General features: G+C 39.6%; 1 protein-coding gene across 1 annotated transcript in view; it reads right to left on the bottom strand.

The window, feature by feature from the left end:
• Positions 1–13,754, bottom strand: part of LOC128382536 (RNA-binding Raly-like protein) — a 60,635-nt gene extending 46,881 nt beyond the window's left edge. The window contains exon 1 of the mRNA XM_053342529.1: positions 13,487–13,754. Within this exon, the coding sequence (XP_053198504.1) occupies positions 13,487–13,742 (256 nt within the window). The 5' untranslated portion in view covers positions 13,743–13,754. The remainder of the gene's footprint in view (positions 1–13,486) is intronic.
• Positions 13,755–19,523: the final 5,769 nt, after the last annotated feature.

Genomic DNA, 19,523 nt, shown 5'->3' with positions numbered 1-19,523 from the left:
GAGTGCTGACCAGGACCAGAAGGAGAGAATACATTACATGTGCTTTAAAGACCTTACATTGTCTGCCTGTAAGTTTCCATATTCATTTTTAAGTTCTTATACTTGTTTTTAAATGCACTTCATAGTCTTGCACTGGCATGTACTGTATGTCTCACATGCTTACAGTGTATGAATCAGTACAGCCCCTCAGGTCCTCTGGCATGACTCTGTAAATTGTTCCAAAATGTAGAACTGAAACATTTGGTGAAGCAGATTTGAGCTTTTATGCTCTGAACTGACTGCTACAAAAGTCTGATGAGGATCTGAGAGCAGCTGGAAGTATTGAAATCTTTAAGCATAAACTTAAAACTTGCTTCTCCAGCCTGGCTTTTGATCAATAATGGTTTAAAGACACGATTGACTTCATTTTAGTCACTTATTTTATTGTATTTATGTTTTAAATGTATTATTCACATTCTTATTATCACTGTTATTATGGCTTTTACATTTTATCATTTATATTTTCCCGTCTTTTTTGTTGTTTTTACAGTCTACACTTGTTCTGTTTTATTATCAGCTTGTCAGTCATCTGTGAAGCACTTTGAACTGCACTAACCTGTATGAAAGGTGCTATACAAATAAAGTCAGATTGATTGATTGATTGATTGATTGATTGAACGAAGGACGGGCTCTGTCCTTGAGCTGTGAGTCAGTATTCTGGCCTAACAAGTGGATGTGATGATTCACAAGCCAACTGCTTTGCAGTGTAATTTGCGAAGAGGCCTTGAGAGTACCAGAATGAAGGCATGAGGAAGGGTGAAAGCAAAGCAGCGTGAGATAGCAAGGAGACAGAGGAGGGATTCATGTGAAGTCAAATAAGGAAATGTGAGAGGAAAAGAAAACACATGAGAGAGCAAGACATTGCTTGCGGCGAGGCTATGGGCTGTTTTTAATGTTATTATGTTTATACTGTCCATCTTCATTCAGGGGGGTTGAACTCCCCAGCCAGTCTGTCACAGTGATTCTTAATTCATGCAGTACGCGTGGGAGTCAGAGGGGTTACGCTGAAGAGCCCTGTGAGCACGGGTCTACAGAAACCCTCTGGGGTCACAGTAATTATCACTGCATGTGTAATCACAAGTCACGAACCATTACTCACACAATACGTCACCTTTTGTCGCCCACATTTCTCTTTTGTTGTTCAGCCTGAGGTGCGTATCGACAATTACGGCACAAATTAAGAGACAGACATGACCGACTGGATCAATTATTATGAAGTGTTAAAGGGCAGATTTTTCATTCCCTGGGGAGTGTGTCAGGTCTGTTAGGAAGGTCTGTCTGTTTGGCTGATGCTCTGTGTAAAGGTCACACCGCAGTGGTCTCTGTCATAGCGAGGCTGCACACCTGCTACTCATACACAGCTTTTTTATTGGAGAATTATCTTTTCAGCATGCACACATATACAGTACAGCATCTGTAAGAACACTAATCCCACACAAAAGGCTCATTACTCTTGATACACATCGCAAAGACACTACAGATAAAGTCAGAGTGAAGACAAGCCTCTTTAGTTAATGTGCTTATTCCAAATATGTTGTCTAATCAGAACAGGCAGCGTGCCAACATGCATATCTAGTGTACTGTATTATCTTTTGCATTACATGAAAGCACAGATTGTAGATTTCAACCAACAAATTCACCCAAATGATCCATTCATCCTGCCTGCATCAGCATGCCCTAAATATGAACCTAAGCTCTCAGTAGTAAACAGGCATATTTGATTATGCATGGGGAACAATTATCCAACTCCGTTCTTCTTCAGTGGTCCAAAGCCACTTTGCCTCTCTGTCTGTGTCCCCCTCCCTCTCCCCCTCACTTTCTCTGTAGATGGATGTAATATTAATGAACACATCTTAGCCAGGATGCTTGTTAGGCTTCGAGCTAATCCTGCTTCTCACCGTCTCTCACAGACTGGTCTTCCATCAGTTTCTTTCGAAGCTGCTATCAAAGATCCTCAGTCAGCTAAAGGAAAAAGAAATGTAAGCTCAGACTGAGAATGAGGTAGCTGGCTGGTCAGCTCAAAGACATGAAGACAAGAATGAAGATGGATGTGTCTTTTACTTACTGATGCATGTCAGCATCAATATTGAACGTGAGATCCTGTCATGAACAGTGGTGAGGGAGGTAACTTTTAAAAGACTTTACTACCCTACAAATTAATTGCATTGCAGTGTTTCTCCAAAGTTAACATGGGGGGCTCTTGTGTTTTGCTGACACTGACTTTACTTTCTCATTGTTTTTAGGTCTGACTCCACTGCTGTAAAAATAGTAATCATATTTGCAAGATTTTTCTTTTTTTCTTCTTCTGTCAAATACATACATTTTTTTCTTTTCCGCTGACCTTGTTAAAACCCAGTATATAAAAAAGTAGTGAAGTGGCAAAAGGAAGCGTTCCCTTTGCCACAAACTGAGCGTGCACATTTAATGAAGCTGAGAAAATACAGAAATTACCATAAAAGGTTGTTATTTTGACAAATAAGAAAAAACATTTCATTCTATATGATGTACGTGCTATGCATAAACAAATATATATATATATATATATATATATATATATATATATATATATATATTTGCAAAAAATGTACATATTGATATTACTTCTTCCAGTTTTAATTAGGCTCCAGAGAGGTCTAACTCAACTCTTGTGAACAAAAATCCAAACAGACTTATATGGAGGTGGTGCTGTGTATTGTAAATACCAACTACTTATATGGAGAAACTTTGTTGTAAGTTTCCTTCAGCCAACTTCTGAAACATCACAACTTCAAAATCAGGTTCACAAGAAATTCTCTTAAAATTAGGAGATGAAGTATCATGACAGCAAGATGATAAGTATGTTTTTTTGATATGTTAAAGAGGAACACAACATTGGGGTTGAAGTACATTTGTGTTAAACATTTGCTCTGATAATATGTCTTGTTTGCCAATAATGTTATCAGTCTTTGTAATGCAAGACTGTAGCTTTGCTTTCAAAAAGAAAAGAAAAACAGAACCAGTCTTGTTAGTATCAAGCAGACTTTCTCATTAGCAGCATTTCATCTGTGTGACATTACACTGCAAAGAACAAGACTTAAAGGCTTTTAAAGGCTGTTTTTTGATCACATACATTTAACAATCAATTAACAAAGAATCATCATGTTTTGTGTTTCAGACTTTATCATGATATAAAAAGAGGTGTATTTCCTCCTTTGATATATGTCTTTATTGATGTGTGAACATATTTAACAGTACAAGGAACAATAAAAACTGCTATTGCTGTCTAGCGTTAGCCTGTGCTTTAGAAGAGCTGTCAGCCAACTTGGCAGCGATAACAAGGTTTTAATCTTGTGCTTTTGATTTTTTTATGATTAAATAAAGTGAGTCTGGGATTATGTGATTCACTGGAATATGTGGTGGCTCTAGGCAGGTATTAGTTTTCATTTTGCTGGTGCTGAGTTAGCAGGTTTTTTCTTTTGCTCAAGGGCACTCTGCTCATGCACACTTGCTGGCTAAGTGCATAAGAAAAAACTGTACTATATTAACTAGCCTGTTGCACTCTGGTAGAGATGATGGAGAATGAAACACTGAATGTGAGAGTGAAATACTGTGCTCATGTTATCATAGCATTTAAATAACTACATATATGTCATCAGTGAAATGCAGACAAAACATACATTTCTGAGATCTACATGAGTATATGCAAACCCCCACACATATAAAACTCACACACACATACATACATACACACAGCTTGCCCACTGAGTCCAGCGCTCTGACTCTGATACACAGCTCAGTGTTTCCCTGCCTTCTGAACCCAGGTTTCTAATCAGAGAATTAGCTGCAGTTTTCCCTGCCAAAATCCACACAGTAATCCATCTCACTTTGTCCAAACTGTGGCTCATGCCCCACTAAAGCATTTGTCTGAATGTATGAAAGAAGGAGAGAGAGAGAGAGATAGATAGAAAGAAGGGAAGAAAGAAAGAAAACGAGACAGAAACAGATCCTGGCAGCCGGGGAAATGTGCTTTCCTGGTTTTCCCGGGTGGCTTTATTAAAGCCTATTAAGTGCACAATGACAATCTTTAAATTTTTTTCAGTATTGTTTCCACAAAAGAAACATGCTTTTACATTCTGAATACATTACAGCTCAAATAAATTCTTGGCTTGGGTATACTCTTGATGTTATTGTATGGCTGCGGGCTTGCGCTCCTACTCTGTACCTGGTGTTATGGATGCTTTTGTCAAGCGCTGGGTCAGGCCAACTGTGCATTCAACGTCCGGCCCAGTCTCTCCGAGCGTGATTAATGAGCGAGAGGACAGACAACCAGGGTGCATTCTAATCACCCACAAGGACAAGAAGAGATATGGAAGGGAAGAAAGAGAGGGAATAAGAGACGCAAGAGAGGAAATAGAAAGGAAAGAGAGAGAAATAGATTATGTATTGACATTACAATTCGCGTGAAGTGCCTTTGCTCTCGTGAAAATCCTTTTTTCTGAGAGAGGCACAAATCGTAATTCTCCAACGTATCCCCCCTCTGCAAAGCACACACAGCCCCCACATACAAACACAGACACACACATGCACACACACTGAATACTCTCACAGCCTGAGAAGCAAACACAGGGACATGAAAGACACAGAGGGGGCCTTATGGGGTTAGTTTTGGCAAAGCTCAGTCCAGTGGATCAAGAAGAATTGGCCCATCTAGTTGCATACTGCAAAAACCCATAAGGCCTCTCACACATGGCTGTTCATGCCTCCAGACCTGGCTCTCAAAATGAAGTTACTGAGACGTGCAGTTATTGTAGACATAGTTGGAATTATCTATGCAAATTTCAAAGTGAGAGTGAGTCTCTGAATGCTAATGGTGAATGACAGAGAGAATCACAGCAGCCAGGTGGAGAAGATACAGGAGGATTGGTTTGGATAGAAATAAAGGAAAAAATCCCCCCATGGATACTCACTATATCATCCCTGTGATAGATAGTGCATTCAAAGAGTTACATGTATTTTGTGAGGAAATATTGCTATTTGTTTTGCCTCACTTGAATTATACATTTCATACACCTTTTTTCTTCCAGAATGCCTTCAAACCTTTTCTGCATTCAGCTCAACAGGACATTTAGAAGGACACCTGTGCAAAATGCTCAGTATAAAGAATGGCTTTAGCACTTCTTAATACTGCAGAGCTGAGGCCAAATGGAGGTGCCTGTAGGCTTGTATGTTACAATGTGCGAGGTATGTCCAATAAAGCCTCAATCTCATTCTTTGTCCAGCTGTACGATATCAATTTTGAGGCATGTCAGATGGTGTGATGAATGCTTGCTGAATCATAGCGCAATGATTTCTTTTTTTTCTTTATAACATGCAAGTGGAGATATGTTTCAACTTGCATCATCCATCTGTACATGTAGCAAAACAATAAACAAGCTGTGGCCATTATAATGCTGGGGAAAAAAACTTAGAAGAGGAGGATGAGAGTATTGTGAAGCTGAAATCATAGCCATGGAGAAAGAGGGTGACATGGAATGACAATGCTACAAAGTGGATTTGAGGAAAGAAAACATGTTGTTGTTTTTTTGCTGTAGCATTACACTAGCTGCTCAGTGTATTAAACATAATTTCATGTTGTATTCTGGTGGGTTGGTGTGTAAATGGAGCTCATAGCTATAGTCACATTTTCCCCTTTTGAGCTGGAGCTGGTGCTGGTTTGGAGCCAGAGCCTGACTAAGCACCGGTTCTTTGCGGCAGGCTAGCTTCGAACCAGTACTGGCTCCAGCTCGGTGGAAAAGGGGTAATACAGGGGCTATTTTAGACCCTTTTTATGGGCGCTCAACAATACCTAAATTTGATCTCAGCACCCCTGAAAATTGTTTGTTTGTTTTTTTTCTACATTTTTTTCTACAATTATAATTATTTTGCGAGCCTGTCTGTTAGAGATGGGACAAACACTTATACTACAGGTTCAAATGGTTTTATTTTAACAGGTTTTTGGATAGTTGTCATTATTATATAATCTTTCCCTCAGGGTTCATGAACTATCTCAGGTTCCTTTCTGTAGAAATCTGATTATTATTACACATTATAGTAGACCACTCTACTAAGTATTAATATTTATTGTTGTAAATAACGTTATCCAGTGAAATGAGTAGTTTAGCAGGGGGGTTGAACACTTGCAGGGCATTGCATGTCAAATTCTCATTAGGAGCCGAGCCCCCCTAAAGGTCTGATCCTAGAATTGCCCCTGCTCACATTGTAGGATTTTTGGTTGCAAAAACTGTAAATCAGCACTTGGTGGACTAAGATCACAGTTTTAGATTGCATAAGCAGCATCACACATTACACATTTCTGTAACAAATACTAGCTTACATCTAGGACAGCACAAAACTGTACAGAGTCAACTCATCTATAACAGAGGTAAAAACTTAATGCCATCAAAGTTCACTAAAGTTATGCACCAAATATTCCAAAATGACATCATCTTTATCTGTTGAGTTACCCACAAAGAAATTAAACATTACATTAACATGTATCCAGAAATACAACATTCACCTCCAGCAGGTGTATTTTTACACTGCCAGAATATTATTGTGGCCACAGTTGAAGCAATACTGTCTGCACATTCTGCTTCTACCTATCCCTGCTCCGTCTTCCCCTTCTTCTCAGTATATTTCAGTTTCTGTGTCCTGTGCTGCTTGCTATGCATCATGTTGGCCCTAAATGACGATTGATTGCAGTGCCACTGCCTTTGTAATCCGCTTAGGATGGATTTTGCATCTAAATCACTTTATTATTTATGTGCCTAACTCTTGCCAATGCCATTTGGAGGCAGTATGATTGGTGATCCATCACACATTATCCTTCACAGTGGTCATTAATATTGTAATGGGATGGACCTTAACCATGAAACTTCCAGGTGGAAGAGAATGCAGATCTCTTCAGGGAGGGTCAGACTACTCAAAACAGGCATCAACAGAGGGAAGATTATCAGGTGTTCTTGATACTCTCAAGAGATGTTGTTCAACCTCTCTCTGCTATTAACCTCTTTCTGCCATTCTTAGTCTCTCCTCGTCTCCCAGGTTGCACAGCAACTTGTATCTTCATATATGGCCTCTATAAGAAAAATATGGACTGTTATTCTTTCATTGTCCTTTTCCATCAGGGCTTCAATCAGCATCTGCCAATCACACATTTCTCCTGCCTCGAGGCAGACACACAAAAGCACACAGTGCCACATCCGGATAAAATGAAACAACCACCTCTATAGTTGAGAAAAACAAGAAAGGATTGATACTAATCTTATTACATAAAGGGCAAGAGTGTTATGCACCACAAAGCATTTGGTGCAAATACATCAAAGCAGACTTATAGAACTATAACTCCTCAGAAAATCCCATAAAACTTCGAAAGTTTGATTTAGACTAGGTGCAAAACAGCATTGAATGTTAAAACAGCCCATGGGTTATATACTGTCAGTGTGCTGTATGGATTTCAAGAGACAGTGCCAATATTATATGGAGGCTCAGCACATGCTGGGACAGCTCAGAGTGAAAAAATCTGTCAGTCTTTGTCTCCATGGCAGCCCACTGAGTCCACCGAGGAGTGAGACCATAAAGATACAGCAGATAGATCTCAGTGGGTGAGGATGAAATCTGCTCAGATTCATTTGAGGTTCATGAATGCCAGCAATCATCATGTCACTGTGTGTGTGTCACGGAGAATCCCCCCCAGTCAGCTTTTAGCCAGAGGCAAGGGAACACACATCCACACAGAAGTGAGACACTGAGATGTTTGCAGCTAACATGTCGTATGCTACAACAGAGCAGCTGACCTCAAATGGTTGGAACATTTTCTGACGTCGTTTTGAGTGACTTTGTTGTGATTGTAGTGAAATGAAAACTAGTTTTGGGGGAGATCAAAATAAGGAGAGAGACACAAACACAGAGAGAGAGAGAGAGAGAGAGTGAGTGAGTGAGTGAGTGAGTGAGTGAGTGAGTGAGAGAGAGAGAGAGAGAGAGAGAGAGAGAGAGAGAGAGAGAGAGAGAGAGAGAGAGACTGGGTTTGATTGTTTCAGCACCATGGAGAGAGACACAAAGAGTGACTGGTCCTGTGTGCCAATTCAATACAACATGCACATTTTAAACAGGGTTTTAACATGTAGAGCATTCAAATTAGGCTACTCACAGATGTCATTATTGGTTGGTATTTATTGCTATTACCAAACTTACTTGATCTTTTTGGCTTTGCTTGGTTTTTGCTTGTAATTGACACTAATGTTCAATAAAGAAATGCAAGAATAAGTGAATTCCGAATCACAGTTACAAAACATTAAAGGACCTGCACATCAGCTGCACAGAGCATGCACATAAAGCAACATGTTTGGAGGTCCTTTGCTGCATGTCAACCCCCCCCCCCCCACCATCTTGTGCCTTTATACTCTTTGGTAGATGAGGCCACGTATAGGTTACCAAATGACCAATAACCAAATATTAAAATAATACATTTCTCTTGGTTTGAAGATTGTTGGATGCATTTGAGGTAATGTAAGTAAACACCTGGACAAAAAATATAACAGGTCTACTTCTTAGACATTGTAATGCAGAATAGTTATGCATTGTATAGCTTTAATGTTTCAGCATGAGAGGAAGACAAACACCAAAGTGAATTACATAAACCTCTGCTTTGTTGTTGTATTTTCAGTGTTGACTGGCAGGATTGTCCCATAGTTTAATGCAAACAGAGAACAGAGGAGCTACTCACAGCTGGAAAAACATTAAAACTACATTTTGGATGAGAACTCTGCAAGAACATCTAACATAACAACACTTAATCTTTGGACAAACATTTGGCTTTCTCTTTTATGTTTCCAAATTTTACGTTGGCAGGAGCGTTTCAAAACTGTTTGATTAATGCCTGCAAGTACTGTATAGTGTAAGAAGCTTATATAAAAAGTATTATTTTTTCATTTACTTCCTAAAACAGTAAACTGTGCAGATGTTTTACATATTCTCTTGCATCATCTGGGACACAGTTTGGATTTGAATGTTTTAACATTATGGAGCGAGGGACACCAAAGCAACAATATGAGGTATACTCAGCGATTTTAGTACGCATACTCAGTCTGCTTGATTTTTTGGTGTTGATTGACAACATTTCTATAATTTAATGCACATAGGAAATGGAAGAGCTGCTCGCAACTGGAGAGCATTAAAACCAATTCTGGCTGGTGATGAGAACATTTTGGAGAACAAGATTAAAGTATTTAATCTTTGGACAGGCATTTTTCTTTCTACGCTCTCTCTTTTGAAGGTTTCAGCACCGTGAAGAGAAGCATCAGAAGAACTCATTCTTCGCGTCTGCCCCTCCAAGACTAAATATTCAACATCCGTGCTTATGTGAAGTGGTTATAGAGAAATGTCTTCATGCTTGTAACTATGAATTGCATAGAAATACAGTACTTACACCATTCAGAATAGCATCGAATATACTGCTATTTAGTAATGATTGCTATGCTCACAATCCTAGATGTGATCTCATGAACTCCTATTCATATTTGATAGGGTAATGGAGCATCCATTTTTCACTCAGCAGCGAGTGGAGGAAGATGCTGCCAGCTGTGTTATTATAGAATTTCTGCATTTGTTCATCAGCTGTTTTTCATCCACGCTCGCACACACACACACACATACACACACACACACACACAAAATGATACACACAGAGTGACAGTCTCATCTTCTGCGGTGGCATCAGGCTATGACCTTTGACACTTGTGTATCATTGAGTGCACAGATTAGTCATCACCAGTGCGCTTGAGCAGCAGAAGTGGATCTGTGCAGTCGCAGTATGATGTGATTATTCCACTGACCTCTTTTTCCAGTGACCACAGCCAGCAGAAAAAGCATGCTTTTCAAAAACATAGCAATGCCTCAGCGACAACATGTTCTGCTTCTTTTTACGTGGGCGGTGGATGATCTCGGTAAACATGTTCAGTGATGGTTAGAAGCACATATTCGAGAGCAGTTCCTTCAGTACACGGCGCGATATTAGCTTACCTACAGATGTGATCTCTGAAATTGAGGTACAATCGACTTGCAGATAATAACGCTTTAATGAAACGTTTTGGAACAGGATGACAGATCCCTCTCTTAGCCATGTTAATATAAAAACCATCATAGGGGAGGATGAGACTGAGGTTGTCCTTAATTGTCAATTAAGGATGAATTTCCCAGTAATACCCCCGCCACATGACTTGTAGATTGAGTGATAACAATGAGGGCAGGGTTGTCTTGCTGCAAGATTTGATTTGAAATGAACTCTGGAGTTTATGAAAATACTTTCCATTATGTTTGCTTTCTCAACCAAAAACAAGCAATCACACTTGCAGAGAAGTCACGAATAAATCACTGATGCTATTATTATGGATATGGTAGAGTGCTCAGTGATGGTTTTGGCTCTGACTGGCAATGGTTCTGGTTGTGACTGGGTTTTAATAACTGATGTGTTTTGCTGCTTATTCGCTGATTACAGCATCCATATCGCCAAATATCAAACTAATGGGAGACTTGAGGAGCAAAAAACGCATTAGCCACCATTAATCAGGCGAAGAGAGCTCATTACTTGCTGTTGATGTTTTTCTGTCGTGATGAAATCGTAAGAAAAAGATACAAAAAATCCTTCATTATTGCTATATATATATATATATATATATATTTTTTTTAGTAAGATTGGTTTTCAGAGAGAAAGAATTAAATGAAATTAAAAACTCACTCACACAGCCCTTGATAAACAGCCAACATCACTTTAACACTAGGAAGGTAAATGAAGAATCCACTTGGGTCTCTTTGCAGCCAGGTGGATTTTTACAAGCAGCTGGGGCAGTCAAGTCAGACTATTGGTTTGATATTAGAGGCTGATATATATCCTGTCCTGCTGAACAGAGGTGACACAAAAACCTATAAATCAACTCTGTATCTTTTTCCTGTAAATGCTTCGCTTGTAATCTGCACATAAATTTTGTCAGCTCCAGCGTTGTGTTCAAACACACCACAAAAGGTTACAGTCTGGGGAATTTTATTTTTTACCTGGTATTTCACTTAATTGGGTTTGTTTACCTCAGCTGTGTTTGTTATATATAATACATAAATAACTATTCCTGTCATTACGAACCCTAACACCAAACTTTGCCATGAGGATACTGTATAGTGGCAGAGTGTATGAGTGGTTAAAAAGGTCATATTTAGCCTGGAGTAAGTTGACAAACCTGCTGAAATGCCCCGTGCAGACATGGTACTCACACCATTCAAACCATGCAGCCCAGTATCACACCAAATCATGTAATGCACCCACTGATCCACTAGAGAATAGCATGTTAGTGTCACGTTTAGCCAAGGTGTGAAAAGTACACGCATGTGCAACTTTCAAAAAGCCTGTCAAGTGGAGCAGTTCAGACGATATATAAGGTGACAAATATGTCAAATTTGTCACCTTATATATGAAGGTGTTAGTTGGATTTAGTGGACCTTGCTGTAGGAGACCACCATTCGCTTTCCACTTCCAACAGCAAGTGTCACATTTCCAACTATGAGTCAAGAAAGTGTTTTAAACTTTAAACATCATTTTAACCCAAACTATGATCTCTCCCCAACTCTAACCAAGTGGATTATGTGCCTAAACCTTAGCTGACTTTAACCACAGAACTGTAACATCCTCCCTGCTGGGTGTGCTGGTACTGCCCCTTCACATACAGTATGCGTGTACTCTTCACATATAGGCAAGGCAAAACATGAGACTGACACTGACTGACTGACTACCTGGGTGTATTGCCAATTTTGCCTGACACCGGATTGAACCACGGCTGAACCATCACTCCGTGAAATGGGACAGATGCCATCACCAGTATTAATTAAGAGTCATATCATGTCACCATGTCTGCTTTGTGGAGCTTGGTGTATCCACATGGGGAATGATGAGGTCAGAGCTTAGATGTCTACTATCAACTCTACATTCATATAATAATTCTGACTGAACTTTCATCAGTCATTGCTGTCTTTGAACATCTCATTGTTCTCTGTACAATACTGACACCCAGTGATATCTACACTCTTTGCTCTCTGGACCTCATGTTCCCTGGTTGAAACTACAAAGATCTGGTATTTCAGCTGCACCTCCACCACCCCAGTGTCCACATGTAGGCTTTGAATCTACATTCCCATCTGGGAGAAGATATTATCGTCATTCCACAATCCCTGCTGTGTGAAGCTCGGTGTATCCTTGTGGGGAGTGCTGAGGTCAGAGCCTTCATGTTAGGATTAATTTATAATAAATTAATGATCCCTGCCGTTTCCTGACTGGACCGCCATCATGCAGTGCTCTATTTGATCATATCATTGCAATAATATATTACTATCGTTTTTTTCTAACAGTGTAACATACAATAACCCAGTGATATTTGCACTCCACACATTAAACTCCATGTCTCCTAGTTGAAACACCAAACACGTTGCAGACTATAATCAAAAGGTTTCTTGTCTATATGCAGTATTATCCAGTCGTGATCGCTCTAAAATTATATTCTAAATGTAATGTCGAGGAATGTGCTCTGTTGCATCTTTTAAATTCGCCCCCTGGCTTCAAAGTTTTAACAAGAGAAACCCCACGATGAGGCCATTCATAGACAAATCTAATTGTGCATTCAAGCCTAAATGTCCAGACAGGGCAAACTTGAATGCTGCTGGAGGTAAAGTCAGACCTGCATAAAAACCTGCAGAATTTCTTCAAATTGTCCAGTAAGGTATCTTGTGATTCTTCCACAATATTCCGAATATTTTTTGCAGCAATGAGCAAAACAAATGTTAATAAAAAAAACATTTCACAGTCAAGATCCACAAAAACAACCCATTACAAAGCACAGTACAAAGAAGTAATGAGCAAAACAAATGTGAATAAAAAAAAAACACTTCAGAGTCCAGATCCACAAAAACAATCCATTACAAAGCACAAAAGTACAAAATCAATGCTCGCACAGCGTACTGTAGCTACATCCCATGCCACTTAACATATTCTGCTCTGCTCTAAGTAGTGTACCACGAGAACTTTGACATACTTTGCAGCGAGTTGCTGCCGAGTAAATGTTAAAATCAAACTGTGCTTACATTCAGTAGTGGATCAGTTAACAAATTCTGGAGGGATTTTTCCTCCAAAACAGCGTGACAACAAACACAGACACTTCAGCATTTAAGGAGCCATGGGAGGTTCTAAACTAAAAATCTGAGAGTTGCCCGAGGCATTTTCTGTTCCCGAGAGACACAATCCATTCCTCTAGCAAAGAACAAGCTTTGACGAAACATTCTTCTTTTTAAGGGGAAGTTTTTTTGGGTTTTTTTTTCATGCTGTAGACTGTATCTGCCTCCTCGTATGTTTTTTAGTAGCATCTGCCATGCGAGCAATTACAGAAAGACTCACCAAGAGGTTGTCCAGCGATGATACGAGCGTTTTCTCCCGCCACTGCCGCTCTGGCGTTCCTCTCGTTCAAGTACTGTACGAAGGCGTAACCCTTGTGCACGGAGCAACCCACTATCTTGCCGTACTTGGCAAAGATGACCTCTATGTCTGTCTTCTTGACGATAGCTGTGTTGAGGTTGCCGATAAAGACTCTGGAGTTGAGGGAACGTGGGTCATTCTTGTTGGTCACGTTGCTGGTCTGGGTTTTACCAGTCATTCTCCTCCAGTTGCCCTCCTGGGACACAGACAGAGGGGGGGAGGGGAGGGACAGGGCTTTAGAGGTTTTGGACAGGCCAACTCCAGCTAATTCCAGCTCCTAAAGAAAAGACAAGGTTAGTAGTTGAATTTATTCTTGGAATCTAAATCAATCAATTTAAATTTGGATTACATACTTGGTTAATACATAAAGTTTAATCCAAGTCATTTGTAAGGTTACTGGCCAGTCAACTGCTTACCTAATCCACATTTTTGCATGGTTCAAATACTGGATGGCTGAGTGGGACAACTGCATGTGAGTGTTGTATCAGTTTTTCTCTGCTTTGTGAGAAACCAAATACAGTAGCTGTCAGTGGGAACGCTTTGCTATCTCAATACCCATATTGTTGCATCCCTAATGCTTTGTGTGCCGTTTCACTGATCACAGAATGCCTCGGCTGTAATTCATGTTACAGTTTTATTCAGATTCTTTTGTGTTGTCAAGTTATCACGTACATTAGCCTCAGCTTTTGTAGGCCTTCCGTGCAATTATTTCTAAGTAACCTTTTCATAATCTGAATGGATGTTAGCTGAAAGATGATCTGCTGCAGAATTGTGGCAATGTTATGTCTGCCCTAGAAAAACGGTATACATACAATAGACAGACAGATAGACAGCTAGATAGTTAGACAGTTAGATAGATAGACAAATAGGTAGATGGGTGGAAGTAGCCCTCATATTTATCCTTGCCCTTCCATTGATCCTCTTACTAATGCAGACATTATTTCATTCTTATAGCTGAAGAAATCCAGGTTTTCATTACAGTTTATATTCCAAAATGGATTACACTTAGTACATTAAATACTGTGAAATAATGTGAGGAAAACACTGAATATTCAATATTTGCTTCGTCTGAGTCTCCATCCCTGACATACGGTGATAACCACTATTCAGCTTTGAGACGAAGGACCTGAATAATGGATCCAATCCTCACTAAATAGGATTAGTAACCAAGGTAACACTGATGTTGTTGAAATATCACACACACGCGCACGCAGAGACACACACACACATTTTCTCACTAGCACTCTTTCTTTTTTTTCAGTTTATCTAACTTAATTTTCCACTGCAAAGGGCTGAAGATCCTTACAGCTCAGCTACTTTGACATGACACAGTATGGAGTCAGTTTCGCCCCAATTACATCATGTAGTTTTATTGTCAAGTGCTATCCTATACTGGGTTTGTTCGGTTAATTAAAGCATGGCAATGTGATTATGTCAAAAATCTCAGAAACAGCATGTAATTCGCCACTGAGTTATGGTTAAAATCTGTCATGAGGTCGCTTGCACTGGTAGACGAAGGAGGAGACTGTCCAGTCAACCGGGAAATTCAAGAGCAGACATGTGATGGAGAAGAGAGGCTCTCTCTCAGGCATCCTTTACACCTGAGACTTGAGATCACACTCGACATTCAGTTGCTCATTCATGAATAAACACATATTATTTCATGGCAGCCCTTTTTTTAGCATTACATCACCTACAGTCTAATTCTATTCGCTTTCCCATGACTATCCAACACCCAGTACAGGTGCATGACGATTCACGACTCCTATGGGCTCTCTGTTTACAGCGGTGCATCGATGTGTGTTGTTTTTGTGTGTGTGTGTGTGTGTGTGTGTATGTGTGTGGGAATAAGCTGCTGTTCACCATCTCTCAAGTGGCCTTGACATTTATCAGCAGCAGACACTGAAAATTAATGTGGCACACACACACACATGTGTGTGCTAACTGAAATGAGCACCACTATGACCACCTAACGGTAGTTTAAACACACGAACTGACAACCTCCCTGTATTGATGTTCATGGGCAGCACACAGGAAACATGACAAATCAGTGGAGAAGCGTTAGATTGCCTCTCTCAATAGATAAATCAGTAGTGGGTAACGGTCACGGAGCCCTTTTATTGCCCCTTACTCTTATATTTCATGTTGTCTTCTTTGTTGTTTTCTTTAGAGCAGGACACTAATTTATTCCATCAGTGGTTTTTCTGCTGACCTTGCTGTTAAGTTTATTTACAGCCTCCATTAAGCTTCTCATCCTATGAGGTGATAGTGTCATGGAAAAACATGGAAAGACAACAACATAGGATGTGATAGGCACTGGGAGTCTAATTGACAGTACATAGAACTTGACATTTCTCATCAAAAAAGCACAAAGAAGAGCGTCATCCCCGTAACGCAGTCTGCAAACTGCTTTTAGAAGAAAAATGATGACCTGGTGTTCAAAGCCTGCTTTTTAAAAATGATTACAGCTTCTAGAGTGCTGCCTTTTTGTCAGTAAAGAGCAGAAGACAGATAAGTCTTCATTTTCACTTTCATGCCAGCGTGGCCGTGTCAGATAGGTGTCACATTTTTCAAAAGGTGGATGTCTCCTTTTGCAGAGAAACACTTTGCTGTTCTGGCATTATAGAAAATCCTGGCATGCTTTGCCTCTAATATGGTATGAAAAGGCAACCCAGTTTCATGCCAGAAATAAATAAATATGGATAAGGTCGGCGGAAAATGCACCAAGGTCATGTGATTGACAGCGCTGCTATTTTGGGATAGTGGTCAAAGGAAAAAAAAGAAAGGATTTAGTAAAGAAGTGGCCATAACACTGAGTTCTACTTTGCTATGTAATGCATTGTGCCTTGGTAGACAGGCTCTTAAAAGGTTGTTGTTTGGGTCTGGCCACCTGCCTGATTTATAGACATTTTTTCATGGAGGGAGGGAACTCATTGAATTGATTCCTTTTGTAATTTCCTACCACTCCACCACTGTACATTTCTCTGTGCTATGCCTCAGCCACTCTGCTCTGATTGTTGCCAAGGCAGCTTGACGGGCTGAGGAAAAGGCTGGAGATGCTGCTCGGTGAAACAGAACACAGAAAGGTAGCCGTATACACCTTTTTCCAATGTGGTTGCTGCCATGTATTGCAGAGGTTGAATAATTGCCTCATGGATCCATTCCATTTATATCTTGTCTTAAAATGTGTCTCTGCCTGTGAAAGCAATGGTAACAACCGAGAAAAAAAAAATCCCCTCTATTTGTAAATCAATGCCTCTATTTGTATTGTAAGCTGCAGAGCTTTCTACGATGCAACCAGCCATACATTTGTGCTCTTTTGTAAAGACTGTGATCGTAGGTTGAACATATTCTTCTCTATAGCGACAAATTGTATGCAGCAGGAACATTTTGTCTGAATCTAAACTAAAGACTAAAGAAAAGAGCAGTTGTGGGAATTCAATTCAATATCAACAAGACAATAGCCTTAAAGCAATTAACGCCACAAAGTGCATTACATTTTCCTACTCTGCCTCTTGAATAATTAGTTTAGTCTACAAGATAGAGAAAGATAAAACTTAATTTTTCTTGTGCTTTCAATCACTTGCTGCCCTTTGGCTTTATGTGTCAAAGCATTCAGTGTCGAGGCCGGATTCAGCTCAGTAAGTTGACAGCTACAGCAGAGAGGGTCTATAAAAGAAAGAGGGACAACTGTAATTTTGCCAGCCGAGGGTACTTGAAACATTGTAAATGCAAAATGAATTTCAGTCAATGGGACATTTATACAACATCACTATTTATGACTATAACAAGCCATTCCTGGTGGGAGAGTCAGCAATCTTTTGTGTGTAGTGTGTTTTAGATTAGAAGTGTGAAGAGACATCAAGAGGGTGTACGCTTTTGTCTTCTAGCCACAGTAATGGAACCGAGGCTGTTTTAGCATTTGAAACCTCACTGATAACCATCATCCACACACAAATGTGAAGAATCAGGTGTCAACATCGCCTCGACCTCCCCCAGCACCAAACGGCAGACAGAGATAGTGACAGGCTGGTGAACACAGTGAGGCATTTAGCCGCTAAAGAGCCAAATACTCAGGAATGCTTGGAAACAGAGCAAAAAGGAAATTGAATTATGGACTTAGATTCATCATGTGGTAGAAATACAACTCCAAATGAATGCTAATGTTGCTCAATGTTTGCTAGATGTGTAAATATGCAATTGTTTGCTAACATGTGTAACAAACAATGCTAAAAGTTGCTAGATGCTAAATGTTTGCTAGATGTGCTAATTGTTTGCTAGATGTGTGAAATGTTTGCTAGATGTGTAAATATGCAATTGTTTGCTAACATGTTAGCCATCTGGAACTCTCTCCCACAATCCCTCCATGATTGCCCCTCCGTCTCCATTTTCAAGTCCCAGTTAAAAACCTTTCTCTTCAATGAACACTTCTCTTCCTCTTCTTCTGCTCAATCTTGATATTATTTTTATGTATTTATTTTTATTTTATTTTTTTTGTGTGTTTGTTTTGTTTATTTGTTTGTTTGTTATATCTTTTGTAAAGCGTCCTTGGGTTTGTGAAAGGCACTATATAAATCACACCTATTATTATTATTATCATTATTATTATTATCATTATAATATCAACTTCATGGGGCAATAATATGGAAATGCAGTTTTGAACTGCTTTTTTTGCTGCGCCCCGTGTGGACAAAATAAGTATAAGTAATTATTAGAATACTTTCACCTTGAGTTATATCATAATATTTAAGGTTCGTGTGCACACCTAGCCACTGTTGCCTAGCCAGTAGACCTCAGTATGTCCCTAAGAAATATTTAATTTGATGCAATAAATAATATGTACATAAGTTGGTAGGATCGTACTCCAAGTTTTCATATTCTGGTATGAGAGTTTATGGTCTTCTCAATGTATCATGAGATAAACTCAAGCATAAAACTTTTAAATACATTAAAAGTGACTTCACTAAAAAAAACTTATATTTTACCGAATTTTTTTTACTTGGATGGTTTACTGTATTTATGATCTTGGTAGATGTACCTCATACATCTTATCTGACTCCAATACCCCAGCCTTTCCTCGGCTGGGCATTTTCCTCTTCCCTGCAGCAAAGCTCATTTCACTACAAACACTGGCTCTATGCTTTGCAGCTCCCAACATTTTCTATTCCTCGTGAACTCTGTTCTCGGAAAATTCATTGACTTTTAGAAAGCCTGGAGCAACAATACAATTAGCTAAGATGCAAATGGAGCCATTTCTCAGTTGGCCCTCGTTCACCTGCAGTGGGGAAATTGGTAATACGTGATGGGAGAGACTCCTGTGTGCTGAGGCATGGCAGGCATGGGATGATATACGAGTGGAATTTGTTATTGTCCTGGGGGAGTCCACTGTTTGTGATGGACAGGGGAACACTTCAACTGCAATGACAGGATTTCTTTTTTTTTCCCACAGTGGTATACAGCTACACAGAGTTGAAACTAATCTGGTCAAACAGTGAGCTGTAGAGCGCAGAATAGATCAATCTCTGTCTACTCTTAATCCAATTTGATTGCTAAGGATAGCACCAGGGTGTTTTATGATATAAAACCCACTCTGCATGACTGTTTTGAAAGCTTCCTCTCTACTATGGGACACAGCTCGACAGGATATTTAAAAGCTTTCTCTCCTCAGTGTGGTGGGATATTCCCATTTCCTCATAATGGGCAAGCAGACAAATACCATATGTTTCTCAAATACAGTAAGGGTGTTTATGAGCACATCAGACACATCAGTTATTTTAGGTTGAAATAAAAAAAAAATATAGTCACTGTCGGAAAACAGCTCTTACAATCCTTTGTTTTCCGACAAGTAGCAATACAACAGTGGAATCATTCTTAAGGTCAGGTGGCGCTGGGTCTAAGTACGTCATATACTGGTTACTATAGCAATGTATCATGTTTTATGCACTTATTAGATGTTTTG

This window comes from Scomber japonicus, chromosome 21, assembly GCF_027409825.1.
Source record: "Scomber japonicus isolate fScoJap1 chromosome 21, fScoJap1.pri, whole genome shotgun sequence".
NCBI classification, from domain to species: domain Eukaryota; kingdom Metazoa; phylum Chordata; class Actinopteri; order Scombriformes; family Scombridae; genus Scomber; species Scomber japonicus.
Note: the sequence above shows the minus strand (reverse complement) of the source record. Positions and strands in the feature narration are given on the sequence as shown.